Source organism: Pelodiscus sinensis, chromosome 3 (genome assembly GCF_049634645.1).
Source record: "Pelodiscus sinensis isolate JC-2024 chromosome 3, ASM4963464v1, whole genome shotgun sequence".
NCBI classification, from domain to species: Eukaryota; Metazoa; Chordata; order Testudines; family Trionychidae; genus Pelodiscus; species Pelodiscus sinensis.
Window position 1 is genome coordinate 104401699 of NC_134713.1, and position 16037 is coordinate 104417735.

Here is a 16037-nt window from a genome sequence, read left to right on the forward strand (position 1 = left end):
TGGTAAACAGGTCTGTGGAAACTTATTATTACTTAAGTGAAAGATGCTATATACGTCTAAGTGTGAATGATACTTTTTCTTAAGGGAGCTCTTGTGAGTGCCTTGGCTGATGACACCTTACACCTGTGGAATTTACGTCAAAAGAGACCGGCTATCCTTCATTCACTCAAATTTAACAGAGAAAGGTAAGAATTGGGTCATGATCAACTGAAAATGTATATTTTTAAAAGTATGTGTGTGTAGGTGTGCAATATATTTTAAAGAACAGTTAGTTTGCAATTAATCAATCTCAAGAATATCTTACCTACACGGCCACATATTAAGATTCTGGTCCTGCAACCGATTGCTTAGGCTTTAGTTGCAGAATAATTGGGACCTAAGTTAGTTGATTCAAGTAGAAACACTAAGTAACTAAGGTATTTAAACACCCGTTTATTTTCTGTACAGTTACTTGCAACTCAGTTGTCTCACAAGAAGGTGTGCTAAAGTTAACATGATTAAAATTACTTATAGCCAGATCCAAAACACAATAAAGTAAATAGAAGTCTTTCCAGAGAGTAAATGCACTTTGAATTTGACACTTCATTATCAGTTGTATTTACATGTCCAGTGTATCTTTTGACTTCCTTTGAAATTAAAAGGAATTAAAGAAATTGAAAACTTGTAGCCTAATGGAAGACTAGAATGTCATTGATTAGTAAAATGCTATTCCTAATTTAAGTACTAAGTACAACAAAAGCATGCTTGTGTGGATAGGGTAAACATTCTATAGTACAGGTTGAACCTCTCTAATCTAGCACACTCTGGTCCAGCAAATCCGTGGCCTAGCATGATGTTAGTTATCATGGGGGTGGTCAAGTTTCCCACAGTCCCCTTTTAGAGTTTATTTACAGCCACCAGTCCTGACTCTCAGTGCTCTGTGCTGTTATTTAGCTCCAGTTTACCCCTAAATGTCTTCTAAGAGCTCAGTAAGCAGTTGAAATGATGGTAATGCTTCTAGGCCCAGGGGTGTGCAATAATTTTTGATGGTTAAGGGCCACACTCTTCCATATTAAAGGAGAAGGTACAGGGTCTAGGATAGGATGTAAGCGAGTGGTCGACTAATCGATAAGCCTGGGCATTTCCCTTTCCCTCCCCCCACCGCTGTCTCTGTATCAGAGGCAGCATGGGGGCAGGGGAAACAGAAGCAGGAGCTGGTGCTCTCTCACAGCTCGAGGACAGGGGAAGAGGCAGGGGAGGCTGCCTGTCCACCAGGTACTTTACCACATTTAAACTGCAGAGCCACAACGGGGGAACTCCCGGCTTAAATCTAGGCTTTTCAGTTAATTGAAATGACTACATTTAACAGATGATACATGATACAGAGGCAGTAGTGTGGGTTGGCAGGGGACTCTGGGGAGTGAGCCAGAAGCCAGGAGCACACTGACTACTGGCTCTGCCCCCGTGGAGTATTTTAGTAATCATTCAATAGCTAAAAATCGTGGCTACGTGATTACTAAAATACGCAAAATCTAACATCCCTAGATTGTAGATGTTGACTGCAATGTCATTGGCATAAGTGTGGGATCTTTGATAAATGTGTGACTCTTTCACAGATAAAAGATACTTTGAGTATGATATATATGAATTTTAGCAGGATAAAAGCAAAGTAGGTAACCAAATGTGAGCAATCTATCAGGAGCTGCAAAGACAAATTTTGCATGTTCTCTGGTTATAAACAACTGTTTGTGTCTCACTATCAAAATTATTTTATTTACATAATTTAATTAATTTCATGGTCTCTAAATTAGACATTTAGATCTAATATTTAGACAATCTAGACATAGACATAATTTAGATCTGCCAAAAAAAGGCCTCGTGAGATATTAAGTGGTCAAAATACTCTCTAGAATGCTAACAAATGCCTTCAGTACTACATTCACATTTGGTATTGTGGATTAAGTTTTACTAGCTTCCTTGAATGGTCGAAAGAAAACTGACCATATTGTTTATAAAATAAAACAAAACAAATTACATACTCCAACTCTGTTAGGGGATAGACGCGTGAAGTAACATTGTATTATGATTACTCCTGGGAAACATAGGTATATTGAAGGCAAATAATTCTAAATCCTCCATTCTTGGCGTGTAATGTACTTCTGGAAAGTGTACAATGAATTTTATTTAACTGGATGATAAGTACTCTTAGTAAGTTTTGTGTTTTTATATAAAAATTATTTTTAATTATTTTGATATAGTTTACAATGCCTTTGCTCGGATCAGTTAATTTCTTTGGCTTTTTTTTGGTACAATAAGGGTATATCTACACAGCAGGGCTAAAGTCAAATTAAGCTATGCAACTTCAGCTATATCAATTGCATAGCTGATATATGCACTGTCTACACAGCAAGAAGTCAAAGGAAAAACACTCTTCCTTTGACTTCCCTTACTCCTCATGAAATGACGGTTACCATGAGTCACAGTAAGAAGTCCTCTAGCTCAACATTATTTCGAAATAAAGGCTTGTAGTGTAGATGCTCACTATGTTATTTTGGAATAATGTCAGTTATTCCAAAATAACACTGCTGTGTAGATGTACCGAATGGGAAGAGAAATTTCCTGTAAGCATAGTTGTATGACTTGTGACTTGAAAATAACCTAGGCCAACTTATTAAAAAATAATCTTCAGGATGTCATTTTTATTGTACTTGGATTTTTATTATTTGCTTACAGCTGATACTAATACCTCAAATATCAAATACTGAAATTAATTCTTATGCTAATCTTTTGTAATTTAAAAACATTTAAACATTTAATATTTGTATAGTTACAAATATACATAAATTATCCAAATTGGAAAAGATCATAGAACAAGTTAGATCACTTTGCTTTTATGTCCTTGCACCGCTCCAAAGCATACTACTCTTCAAAATAATCTAGTATTGAACATTTGAGACATTTGAAAGGGGTCTTTGCACAATGGGATCAATACTGAAAAAAACTCTTAAAGACAGTTGCTGTAGGATAAGTAAGCATTTTTTTTCCTTACATAAATTGTTCCAATGATTAATTACATTCGGTATTTCAAACTTGAAATAAAGATGCAAATTTTAAAATTTCAACTTCTAGCTATTGGTTCTTGCTAAACCCTTCTAGTTTTGGGTTTCTTACCCTTGTGTGTGTGTGTATATATATATATATATATATATATATATATATATATATATGTTTCTTTGAGAAATGGTGAGAGAGAGAGAGAGAGGGATGTAAGCGACTAGTCAACTAACCAGTAGGCAGGAGCTTATCAGTTAGCACTATCAACTCGTCACGTTCCCCCCATTAGTATCACCCCATTTGCAGCTCTGCAATATTGAGAGACGGGAGCCAGTATGCTAAGACACCGGCTCAGCACCTGCTCCTGCAGGTGATGAGTCAGCCCACATAACCATAGGAGATGAGTGGGTGAGGAAGCAGGTTATGGGGGTTGACCCATCACCTGCGGGAGCCAGGACTGAGCTGGCATCTTCACACACCGACTCACCAGTCCCTTATAACGCAGAGTGGCAGTGTGGGAGATTATTCTGGGACCCGGCACAAGCCAGATTGAGCACTGTAATGCAATCCTTATCAAGTAGTCAATAGAAAAAATCTGTCGACTACTTGATTAGGAAGTAACCACATTTTAACATCCTTAGTCTAAGATACAGAAATAATAAATGGCTATTCCGAGGTGTTTTTTCAAATACAAGAATATATCTTAAATGTATAGGATATGGATGCTGAAAATGATTGGTTGAAATATAGATGTTGAGGGAATTGATCGTAGAGAAGACTTCTGATCAGGCACTGTACACCCTCTCTCAGACTCTATTCTGTTAATACATGTTATAGGACAGCCATTCAAGTTTTAGCGCTTATTTTTTATAGTCACACAGACATCGCCACATAAAATGACACTGAACATAATAATTGCTTCCTTATCACTCACTGCAGTCCATTCAAAACCAAAACAGCAAGCATCAACCTTTTTGATTTTCAAATATTTGTAATAAAGGAGACCAAAACTTTTCTGAAAAGTTGCAGCTGTCTAGTGGTTTTTTTTGTTTTTTTTAATTGATGGAAATGACATTTGGCAATACTTTCTTAAGCTTATTCATCAAAGTCAACTGCACTACTTTAACTAGTGGTGAATACCTAATTGTGTGTTTGTCAATATATAGGGCATATGCAGTGTGCATGCTTTGTACATTATAGGAAATGCATGGGAATGTCTGTATCATAAGGAAAATGTATACACAAGGGATCGAAACTGGACTAATGGAGTCAATCAAAAAACTCATACAAACAGCTTTGGGCATCACAGTGGCTCAGGAAGAACTCCCTGAATGCACAGATCTAATGTGATGTACAGTGGAAGATAGATGACCGATGGGTCAGATCCTGAAAGAGACAGTTACCCCAAAAAACATACACAATTAGAATGTAATTAGTCTTCAGCTGGAAATTGAAAAGCACTGCTGAGTTATATTGCTTGATAGCATTGGTGCTACCTAATCTTTCAGTAGACATTTTCTAAGGAAATAGCTCTTCCATTTGTTCCAGCTCAACTTTATAGTTTCAAATTATAAGTAGAAACAGAAAAATAAGGAAAGGAGCTGTGAATGGGTGGGGGGTGGGGATGAAATAAACACAGCATATGATGAATTTTGTTCTTTAGAGACAGTACATTTACCAACAAAAAACTTTGACTAAAGTTAAAGTTGCTTGTCAGTTCTTTGTACCTTTCCAGAGCATGAAAGTTAGAAGCTAAAAACAGAAAGCTCTCAGAACCAGTAAAAGTTCTCAACCCCACAAAAACAGGGACATTAGTAAAAGCCAGAAAATTGACAGTATGTTAAAGTGAAGGTTGTGCTTCCTGAAAATCAGCAAGAGCATTATTATGTAGCTAATTTTAAAAATTAAAAACACTCTTAACACCTTCAACTCATTTTGTACTTCAAGTACTGTACATTTAGAGGATACATGTTTTCATAGATGATAAACATTTACTCTGCTTTACTTTAGTATAACCTTACGTATAAAACAGCCTTTCTGTCACATCCATAATGAAATATATAGGACCATTTAGGATGTACTACTACTGTGTTTGTTCAAGAGGATGTTGTATATTGGAAGCAAATCATATTGGGTAGTGATACTTTTTCTTTTAATCATCTTTGCCTTGTCTTTATATTTCCCTTCCAACAGGGAAAAGTAAAGTAAAAAGCTCTACCAGTCCTTATGCCTCAACTATGGTAGTTTTGGATGAGGAAAACAGATAGCAGGACCAGATTGTGTTGGAGTTACTTTAAAAGATTCTTGATGCTAACATAAATATGATACCTTAGATCCTGTAGCAGGCTCAATCTGGTTTTCCACACTGGATCTTAAAAGTAGATATTTACATATGGAAGTGGATCCAAAATAGAGGAAAAACTACTTTTACACCTGGATAACACCTTTGGCAACTTGAAGTGATTGATTCACTTGTGCAAAGCGCCAGCCACATTTAAGAGACAACTAGAAAAACTATTACATAGTATGCCTCTTTCAGCTTGTTATATCTGAATGATATCTTGGTGCATACTACAGCCCTTGAACATATATTGATAAATTTACAAATGGTCTCTGGTAAGCTGAATGTTTCACACACCCCATCCCAACATGTGAATTGTTTTAAAATGCAACATGTGAATTGTTTTAAAATGGAGTAATTTATCTTGGGCACACAATCGGTGTGGAAGGAATTTCGACTGATGAAAAATAGAGGTGGTACAGACTGGCCAACTCGTTTGTCATTAATAGATACATAGAGCTTTGTAGAGCTCTGCTTCTGTTGCAGAGGATTTATTGGTGGTTTTTTGCTGGTGCTTCAAAACTGCTGCATAACTTGGGTGAGAATGGAAATTATTCCAGTGGTCAGTAGAGTGTGAAGAGCCATTTTCACCGTGGAAAAAGTGTCTTGTGATTGCTCCTGTCTTTGCCTATCTATGTTTCAAACAGTTTTTATGTTGAACGAAGATGCTAATGCTTTCATTTGGGGTCAGTGTTGACACAAGAAAATAAAGGATTGTAAAGGGTGGCTGCTTATATCAAATATCTAACTTTTCCTGAGAGAGATTCGTATAGTACCTGAAAAGATCTCTTGCCAGTGGTTAAATTTGTAGAATATTTTCATCACTATTTGTATGCAAGAACATGTAAGGTCAAAACAGACTATGCATCCTTGTAATGGCTCTTCAGATTCAGAATAACCTGAAAGGCAACCTACCCAGGTGGTTGAAAAACCTGTAGTACTATGATTTCACAACTGCACATGTCTGGGCACAGACATGGTAGTGCTGATGCTTTGTTGACAGTCTAATTGCAAATAGTGTCTTCCATCGGAAATCAGGGAATTTCATTGCTAAAGGAAATAGAATTTCTTAAGAAGAAATGACTGCCATCTTTCCATAGTTTGCAGAAGTGCAAATGTTCCTGGGGTCATAGGACTAGACTTTCTAAAACAACTACAATCTTCCCAAAGAGAGAATTTTAATATAAGAATATGTGATGGAAAAATCCATTGGCCAATGTGGCCACTCTGAAATTCAGTATCCCTTCACAATACCACAATAAATGCTTTCAAGTTACAGTGAGAGAACCTGAAGTTAAAAGGTGAAATAGATTAGATGATAAAATATTATATAGGAGATGGAGGAAGGGGAAAGCAGGTGATGGATAAAGGTATTAGCTGGTTTACTAATACAAATTAAAAGGAAATTCTGGGGTTGTGATTTTAAAACTTCAGAACACTTCAAGGTTTCACAAATCTTAGCGAAGCTTGGAGGATTTCTGTTGCATAAAGTTCAGGCAGGATGCAGAAAAACTGATGCTTGCATACAAAGAAGGGCTCTCCTCTCTGACACAGTATTTTGTGAGGGCACCAGAGGAGTGTATTACTGTTTGTATTCTTGGACCTCTGCATGAGACAAAGGCTAGTAAGCAATATCTTGAAGTAGCTTCTGACTAATTCACAAAATGAACTGAAGTTTACCTAATAAGAAATCAAGACATTCTGGCAGTAGCAGAAATCCTAGTGAATATTTTTGTCACCCAATTGGGGAGTCCCTGTTGAGTTTCAAACAGCAAAAGAAGACTCTTTATCTTTAAAGTGTTTCAACATGGATTCACAAAAAATGCAACATCCCAGCTCATCCATAGTCTGATGGGATTCAGGTTTTTATAGAACAGCACCAAAAGGACTAGTAACAGAATATCTCGTTCCCTTTCATGGTTGAGTGGCTCTCAACCTTTCTAGACTGTAATACCCCTTTTCAGAAGGCTCATTTCTCTTGCATGCCCCCAAGTTTCAACTCACTTAAAAACTAACTTGCTTACAAAATCAGACCTAAAAATACAGAAGCATCATAGCACACTACTACTGAAAAATATTTACTTTCTAATTTTTACTATACAGGCAGTCCCCGGGTTACGTACAAGATAGGGACTGTAGGTTTGTTCTTAAGTTGAATCTGTATGTAAGTCGGAACTGGTGTCCAGATTCAGCTGCTGCTGAAACTGATCAGTTTCAACAGCAGCTGAATCTGGACGCCAGTTCTGACTTACATACAGATTCAACTTAAGAACCCCAGGCATCACCAAGTCAGCTGCTGCTGATTCCCGGGGCAGGGGCTTCCTGTAGTCAGCCACTGGTCAGTTTCAGCAGTGGCTGACTTGGGGACGCCTGGGGCAGAGCAGCTGGGGTGCTGCCGGGTTGGTCCAGTAGTGCCCAGAGTGGCACTACGGGACCAACCGGCAGCGCCCCAGCTGCTGTACCACAGGCGTCCGGAGCAAAGCCGTGGAGCACGGGGGCAGCGGGACAGCCCAGATGCGTCTGGGCTGCCCGCGTGTTCCGCGGCTTTGCTCCCCGTCCCCCTGGTCTGCAGACGAGGGAGACGGGGAGCAAAGCAGAGCAAAGCCAAGGAGCACGCGGGCAGCGGACAGCCCAGACGCGTCTGGGCTGTCCGCTGCCCGTGTGCTCCGCCGCTTTGCTTCCTCTCCCTGGTCTGCTGGAGACCAGGGAGACTGGCCCCGTTCGTAACTGCGGATCCGACATAAGTCTGTACAATTGTAATATCTGCCTGTACAGTTATAATATCTATAAATATTGTTCTTACAAGTCAGTGTATAGTGTATACTCTTGCTAGAGAAAATTTAAGCATAGCTTCTGATCAGATGGCCTTCATCATAAAGCCTTTTCATCTTAAGAAACTTTTTAAAAAGGGGACCTTATCTGATTTCAAAATCCTAGAAAAAGACAGCTAAGCACCCAAAGCTAATAAACTTCTAGAGGGACCCTATATAGTATTGACACAATAAATGAGGTTGTGTATAGAATACAGCTGAGTTCCAGGACTAAAATCAAATTATCCATAAGGGCTATTCAGGGTAGGACATGATTTTCAGCATGGCTAATATCTGATACTGAGAGTGTTGCTGTGGAAGTTGAGTAGTGAATTAGAACAAAATGGACATATTCTGTGTCATCCAGTAAATTCCACTGAATTAATACATACATTTCAAGACTCGAAAGGGACTCCACTACCTCACACCATGATTGACTTCTTTTTTTTTTTTTTTTTTTTTTTTTTTTTAAAGACAGAGAAATACAGAGAAGGCTGCTGAAGTCAAGCTGGACAAGCAGTGTGTGAAAAGTAGAGAGGGGGATTTGAAGTCTGGTTTTTACTATAAAATGTTTAGGGTTGAACTCAAACTATATCCTAATGTTTGATTCCTCTTGGGTTTAGGGTAATAGGACTTTTATATTATTTATAAATAAGATTGCATTAAAGGTATCTACTTCATAAAACTTTCTCTGAACTGGAACAACCAGCAAGACTCTGAAGTTTTGGCTAACGCTTTGGTTCAAAAAGTGATAACAATATAGTAAAAACCTAAAGAAAATGGACATTATCTTGACATTGGAACGGTTACAGTAGTGTGCTTTGTGATGGCAGTTAAGTCTGCAAGGGGGCTTAATCTGGTCTTTCTTTCCTGCCCCTTTCCTATATTTGAGGGGAGGTAATGTTGCTGGAAAACTGAAAATCAGGACTCCTTAGTTTAAATCCTTTCTCTTCGACAGACTAGGTAGTCTTGGTACTCCACTTCTGTAGTATCCATTTGTCAGATGAGTATGCTGGTACTGGTGCTGGAAGGATGTTGAAAAACTTAATGATTATGGGCAGTTCTACACTGATCTAACTTAAATTGCTCCAGCGTGGGCAAAAGACCATTTCGCTATCTACAATACATGATGCAAGTTTCACACTGTCTATACCAGTGGGTATGACAGTGGGAGATGAGACAATTTGACTCTTGTCAGAATACTAATTTCAAAATTCTTTCCTGCTTAAATGAAAGAATTTACGGTCTGTCTGGTGTTCAAATCTCTTTTTTTTTTTTAAACTACACTTTATTTTTTCATTATTGAGCTCAGTTTTGCAGTTACCATGGATTTAATGTTGACTTATATGCAGGTGAAACTTCAGACATGATGAATCCTTGCTTTTTAGGTAAGGAGGGTTTTGGTGGTGATAATTTGTTCTTCCTTTTCTTTTTTTATCCTGCTAAGATTGAGAGTCTTAAAGTCAAGACTGTCCAGAGCTCTTTATAATCTATGTGAAGTAACAGACTGTGGCCAGAATTTTCAAACTGGGGTGCCTGAAGTTAATCTCCTAAATTCATATGCAGATTGTCAAAGGTTCTGAGCGTCTCACAGAATTCCTTTTCACAGTGAATCTGAGAATATAGGAACTGAATTTGTTGGTATTTAGTTTCTTAACATATTTACACCTCTGTCATTTAAAATGCTAGATATCTCAAGGACCTGCACTAGTGCAGAGAATTAAAAATCCCCCTAATGCTCTTGAATCAGGCTTCCTATAAAATATTGAAGAAGCTACAGAAAATTCACTGATGCATAATAAGTCTATGTATAAACATAAATCTACAGTTTCCTATTGTAGTCTAGTTTTCTGAAGTTTTAAACTGAGTCAAATTAAATTTGGTGAATTTGCCAATCTTAATTTTCTTTTTAGGTATCAAACAGTGTAGAAAACAATAAGTAACCTACATATTCCCTTTTGTGTCCAATCTCCACTTCCTCAGTTTTTACTCTTGACACTGATCATACACAGCTGCTTCATCAGGATGTCAATCCGGATAGTTGTCTATTACACTGATTCCAAAACTTAGCCTAGAGACCTATGCGCACGTATCCCAAATGTCAAAAATTTTGTTTCTAAGGCAGATGTTCCCTTGTCTATAAAAGGAAAACATACCTTCTGGTTGTTTGATAAAAATTTTGCTGATGCAAACATAGTATTTCAGTGCATGCAGAATTCTTGAGGTCTCAGAAACAGGCTTGCTTAGCTGAATAATTTAATATAACTATATGACATGCCATCACAATAACTGGCAAGTAGCATAGAAATAAATGAAGGTTGAACTTACCTAATATCTTCAACCATTGTATCCAACTCTCTGTCCTCTGATTAACTCTGAAAAGCTCTAAGTGTCTATTCTAAATTCTGTCCTGGTTATCAAATTTGTTTTCGTTGAGATTAATTTACCCTTTTATTAGGACTATAGTTGCCTCATATTCTAAATACAAGATTAGAGACTTCAGTCTCATCTCTTTTTGCAGTAAATGATTCCTGTATGGTACTTTACCACTTGTAAGACAAGTATCCCAAATGATAGTCATGGAAGTTTAATTATACCATACTTTTTCTACGTATGTATATGTAAAGTTATGTATGTGTATAAAACGTGTGCACAAACATTTTAAAGTGTGTATGTAAGCCGTAAAAATTTTTAAAATATTTGTACATTGAGCACAGATGCTGAGTAGTTTTACCAGTGTTGGTGGAAGTCAGACTTCTGTATTACATGCAGCTGCTTACTTTCATGAAATTTAATTTGCATGTTAAATCTTATTTTTACTATATCAGTATATTAAAATATTTTTAATGTTCTGTAGGATGCAAAGCTTTTACTGCATTTAATTCGGGAATAATTCCATTATTTCTATCCATTAATTACTTAGCTCTTTAACTTAAATTTACTCAGTCCCTCTTTCATTTTACATGTGCAAATGCTGTACTGAAAATGTGAACACAAATTATGGTAAACGAGAGAAATTTTTCTTGATTTGCTTGGCAATTCAGGAATAAAAAATCAACTAATATAAAATTGACATTACTGTATTTTCACACTGTAAACTTACACCTCTATTTTGTTGACGTTCAGTTTATAGTATATGTGACTATCTAAAAGACAACTTTATTGTTTAATGTTTGTTTTTGAACTGTTACAGGCATTTTATGTGAAAATTGACAGTGACCTAAATGTATGACGTAACAAGTATTTACATGAGTTTAATGACTCTGCAGTTTGCATTTTTAAAATCATCCAGTTACTCTGAATGAAAAGTAGTCCCATAGATTAGTGTTCTCAATTGATTGCAGATTGTCACTCTGTCCTTCAACAAATCAAGGAAGTCTCGCGATGAATAGATGTTTTGATTGATTTAACAAGCAATTACTTTGTGATGTACTGTAGGGAAATTAAAGGTTGGTTTACAAGGATTCTTATTTTAATGAAAACATGGTTGAAGACTAACAGTCATATATTTGGTACTTTACTTAAGTAAAATAATTTTTTTAATAAGCTAGTACAAATGTCCATGATATTTCTTTGAGATGTCCATAATGAAGTTATATTTTTTCAATTAACTGTGTCTTGTTCTAATTAGTGTTTTGATCTCTTGTGGTATGATCATGATAAACATTTTTCTTAAATATGTTTGACAGTTTCAGAGGCATATGTATGCAACTAGCAAAGGGAAATCCTTGAAGAATATTTGCAAATTTCTTCTCCAAGTGATCTTCATAGCTGTTAATCTATTCCCATACACAATTATGCAAATTATTTTTAAATTCATTAATGTAAAGTAAGGAAGTTTTATAGTCAATGTATTTGGATCAGTGCTCTACAGTGTCATGATGCATTAGATTTGTTTCCTGGTTGCTAAGTTTTTAATTGGTCAAATGTATATACACAAAGATTTGATAAGTATGCTTGGTCTTGATCCTAAAGACATATAAGTTAGGTAACTTTTTTTTTTTTTTTTTTGGCTGTGTTTTCTGGGAAGGAAAGAGCTAGATTTTTCTTAAAATGTTAAACACTTTCACCTATCTTGAAATTATTCAATCTCAAAATATTACATTTTTAGTAACATTAAACATTAATATACAAAACAAATATCTCTCATCCCTATATACTTTATAAAAAACCCTCTATTTGCAATATTTTTCTCGTGCAAATGAAATAAAAAAAACACAGGAAAAGCAATACAATGTATTCTGCTGATTTGCTGAAAGACACATTTTTAGGTAGACAGTTTTTCAGTTAAACCTCATTAACAAAGGAACAGTTTTATTTATTTATATACTGGATTCATGCCAGTAGACAGTGCTAAACATTGAAAGAAAATAGCCCAATCAAAGTGGGCAGACTTTGTCAGCTAGAATTCTTTCAGCTCTTTTTTTATGAGGCTAATACTTTTGTCTCCCTTTCCCAAACTTTGGATTTGTGTGGAAACTCATCTACTGAAGGATGTTACATTTTCTGCTAAGAAAAAAAACTATCTTCTTTTTAAACGTTTATTTTGGTTTATTTTATTATCTTCAAATTAATCAGTTTTATTTGCAGAGATAATTTTTATTTTAAATGTCCTAAGTTTTGGAGAAGGGACCTGAACATTTGCTTTTAGTTCTTTCTGATAGGCTGCTTAGGAGTTTATAGTTGATTGGATAAATGAGAGGGTACATTGGTTTTCTTGAAGGCCTTCTATGTTCTCATGTAGTCACTTTTTATGGAATACAGAGTGTTAGCAAATTTTACAGTAACAAGTCACCAGGACCAGATGGCATTTACCCAAGAGTTCTGAAAAAACTCAGATATGAAATTGCAGAACTATTAACTGTGGTTTGCAGCCTGTCCTTAAATCAGTTTTTATGTCTAAAAACTGGAAGATAGCCAACATGATGCCAATATTTAAAAAGAGCTCCAGAGGTGAGCCTAGCAATTACAGACCAGTAAGTCCAACAGTACCGGGCAAATTAGTTGAAACTATAGTAAAGAATAAAATTGTCAGAAAGGCAGATTAACATAATTTGTTGGGGAAGAGTCAACATGGTTTTCTGTAAAGGGAAATCATACCTTAGAAATCTACTACAGTTCTTGAAGAGGTCAACAAATATATGAACAAGGGGGGTTCGGTGGTTATAGTGCAGCGGTGCGCAACCCGTGGGTCTTGACCCCCAAAGGGGTCGCGGCTGTCTTCTGGGGGGTTGCAGTGCTGGGCCAGCCACCATTTTTTTTCCCCGGCTTGGCATACACACAGTGGGAGTGGGGGAATCGGCAGGCGAGCGGAGCGGCATTTAAACTGTATAGTGTACTTAGATTTCCAGAAAGCTTTTGATAAGGTCTTTCACCAAAGGCCCTTAAGTAAGGTAAGTTGTCGTGGGATAAGAGGGAAGGTCCTCTCATGGATTGAGAGAGAGGTTACTAGTGGTGTCCCCCCAAGGGTCCATACTAGGGTCAGTCCTATTCAAGCAATTTACCAGGCTATTTGGTTCTTTCCCCAAATCACTTATAAACAGTGAGGTGGCAAAATTTGCAGATGATACTAAACTGCTCAAGATAATTAAGACCAAAGCAGACTGAGAAGAGCTTCAAAAATATGTCATCAAACCAAGTGATTGGGCAACAGAAAGGCAAATGAAATTAAATGTTGATAAATGTAAAGTAATGCACATTGGGAAATCCCAACTATACATGCAATATGATGGGGACTAATTTAGCTATAACTACGTGAGAGAGATATTGGAGTCATTGTGGATAGCTCTCTGAAAACATCAGCTCAGTGTGCAGCTGCAGTTAAAGTGCAGTTAAAAAAGCAAAGAGGCTGTTAGGAACAATTTAAAAAGGGCTAGAGAATAAGACCAAGAACATCTTATTTCTTCTGTATAAAACCATGCGCGCCTACATCTTGAAAACTGTGTCCAGATGTGGTCTTCTCATCTCAGAAAGGTATATTGGCCCTGGAAGAGGTTCAGAAAAGGGCAACAAAAATGATAGGGGTTTGGAATGGGTCACATATGAAGAGAGATTAAAAAGACTTGGACTTTTCATCTTAGAAAAGAGGAGACATGATAGAAAAGGGGGATATGATAGAGGTCTATAAAATCATAACTGGTGTGGAAAAAGTGAATAAGGAAAAGTTATTCAGTTTTCCCACAGTATAAGAATTAGGAGTCACCAAATGAAATTAATAGGCAGCAGGTTTAAAACAAATAAAAGGAAGCTTTTCTTCAGTCAGCACACAGTCAATCTGAATGGTTACCCTAGTCTCTGTTTGTCTGGAAATGCACGACAGGATAGGGATCACATGATGATTACCTGTTGTGATCCCTCCCTCTGAGGCATCTGGTTTTGGCCACAGTCCGCAGACAAGATACTGGGCTAAATGGATCTTTGGTCTGATCCAGAATAGCCGCTACATTCTTCTGTTATGTATTAGGTCTGCCTGTGAAGATATAAAATCATAGAATACTAGAACTGGAAGGGACCTTTAATAATTTTTGTTGCTCTTCTCTGGACCTTCTCCAATTTCTCCACATCTTTCTTGAAATGTGTTGCCCAGAACTGGATGCAATACTCCAATTGAGGCCTAATCAGTGCAGAGTAGAGCGGAAGAATGACTTATCATGTCTTGCTCTCACCACTCCTATTAATACATCCCAGAATCATAGTTGCTTTTTTTGCAGCAGTGTCACGCTGTTGACTCATATTTAGCTTGTGGTCCACTATGAGCCCTAGATACCTTTCTGCAGTACTCCTTCTTAGACCGTTGCTTCCCATTCTGTATGTGTGAAACTGATTCTTCCTTAGTAAGTGGAGTACTTTGCATTTTTGCATCTTAAACTTCATCCTATTTACCTCAGACCATTTCTCCAGTTTTTCCATATGATTTTGAATTTTGACCCTATCCTCCCAAGCACTTGCAACCCCTCCCAGGTTGGTATCATCTGCAGATATGATAATTGTACTCTCTAAGCTATCCTCTAAATAGTTGATGAAGATATTTAACAGAACTGGTCCCAAAACAGACCTCTGCGGGCCCCCACTTGTTATGCCCTTCCAGCATGACTGTGAACGATTGAGATCTACTCTCTGAGAATGTTTATCCAGCCAGTTATGCACCCATCTTATAGTATCCTCATCTAAGTTGCCCAGTTTATTGATAAGATGATCACATGAGATGGTATCAAATGCCTTACTAAAGTCTAGGTATTCCTCGTTCACTGCTTCTTCCTTATCCACAAGACTTGTTATCCTATCAAAGAAAGCTATCAGTTTGGTAGCATTGTCACCTGCCAAAGTTTCTCGTGTTGCAGTTTCCTTGATGATATTATGGCAATCCTCTTTTCCCCCTTAAACTCCATATCCAGAAAGAAAAAATTACATTCATCTAAATTTATGGTCAACTAACTTTACATCTTACATGAATTTGTAGGGTTTTTTGTGCCTATCCTTACCATTCTTCACCAATGGCTAGCTAACTACAAAAGCAGCTTCTCCTCTCTTGGAATTCACACCTCCAGATCAGCTACTAGAAGTGGGCCTCATCCTCCCTGATTGGATCCACCTCGTCCTCTCCAGCCTGATTCTGGCCTGCATATTTATACCTGCCTCTGGAAATTTCCATTACATGCATCTGGTGAAGTGGGTCTTTGCCCACGAAAGATTATGCTCCAACACTTCGGTTAGTCTATAAGGTACCACAGGACTCCTCACCGCTTTTGCAGATTCTTCACCATGTCTCCCAGAATCTTTTCTCAATTTTTTGAGGTACTTAAATGGGCAGGTTATAACATACCACTTTAAAATTCTGAATGATAATAAGTTGT

At 37.2% G+C, this 16037-nt stretch overlaps 1 protein-coding gene across 8 annotated transcripts in view; it reads left to right on the top strand.

Annotated features, from left to right (window-relative positions):
* Positions 1-16037, top strand: part of STXBP5 (syntaxin binding protein 5) — a 193085-nt gene that overhangs the window by 46438 nt on the left and 130610 nt on the right. For all 8 annotated transcript variants that reach the window (XM_025184070.2, XM_075924382.1, XM_025184056.2 and 5 more), the window contains exon 4: positions 85-185. In XM_025184070.2, the coding sequence (XP_025039855.2) occupies positions 85-185 (101 nt within the window). The remainder of the gene's footprint in view (positions 1-84; positions 186-16037) is intronic.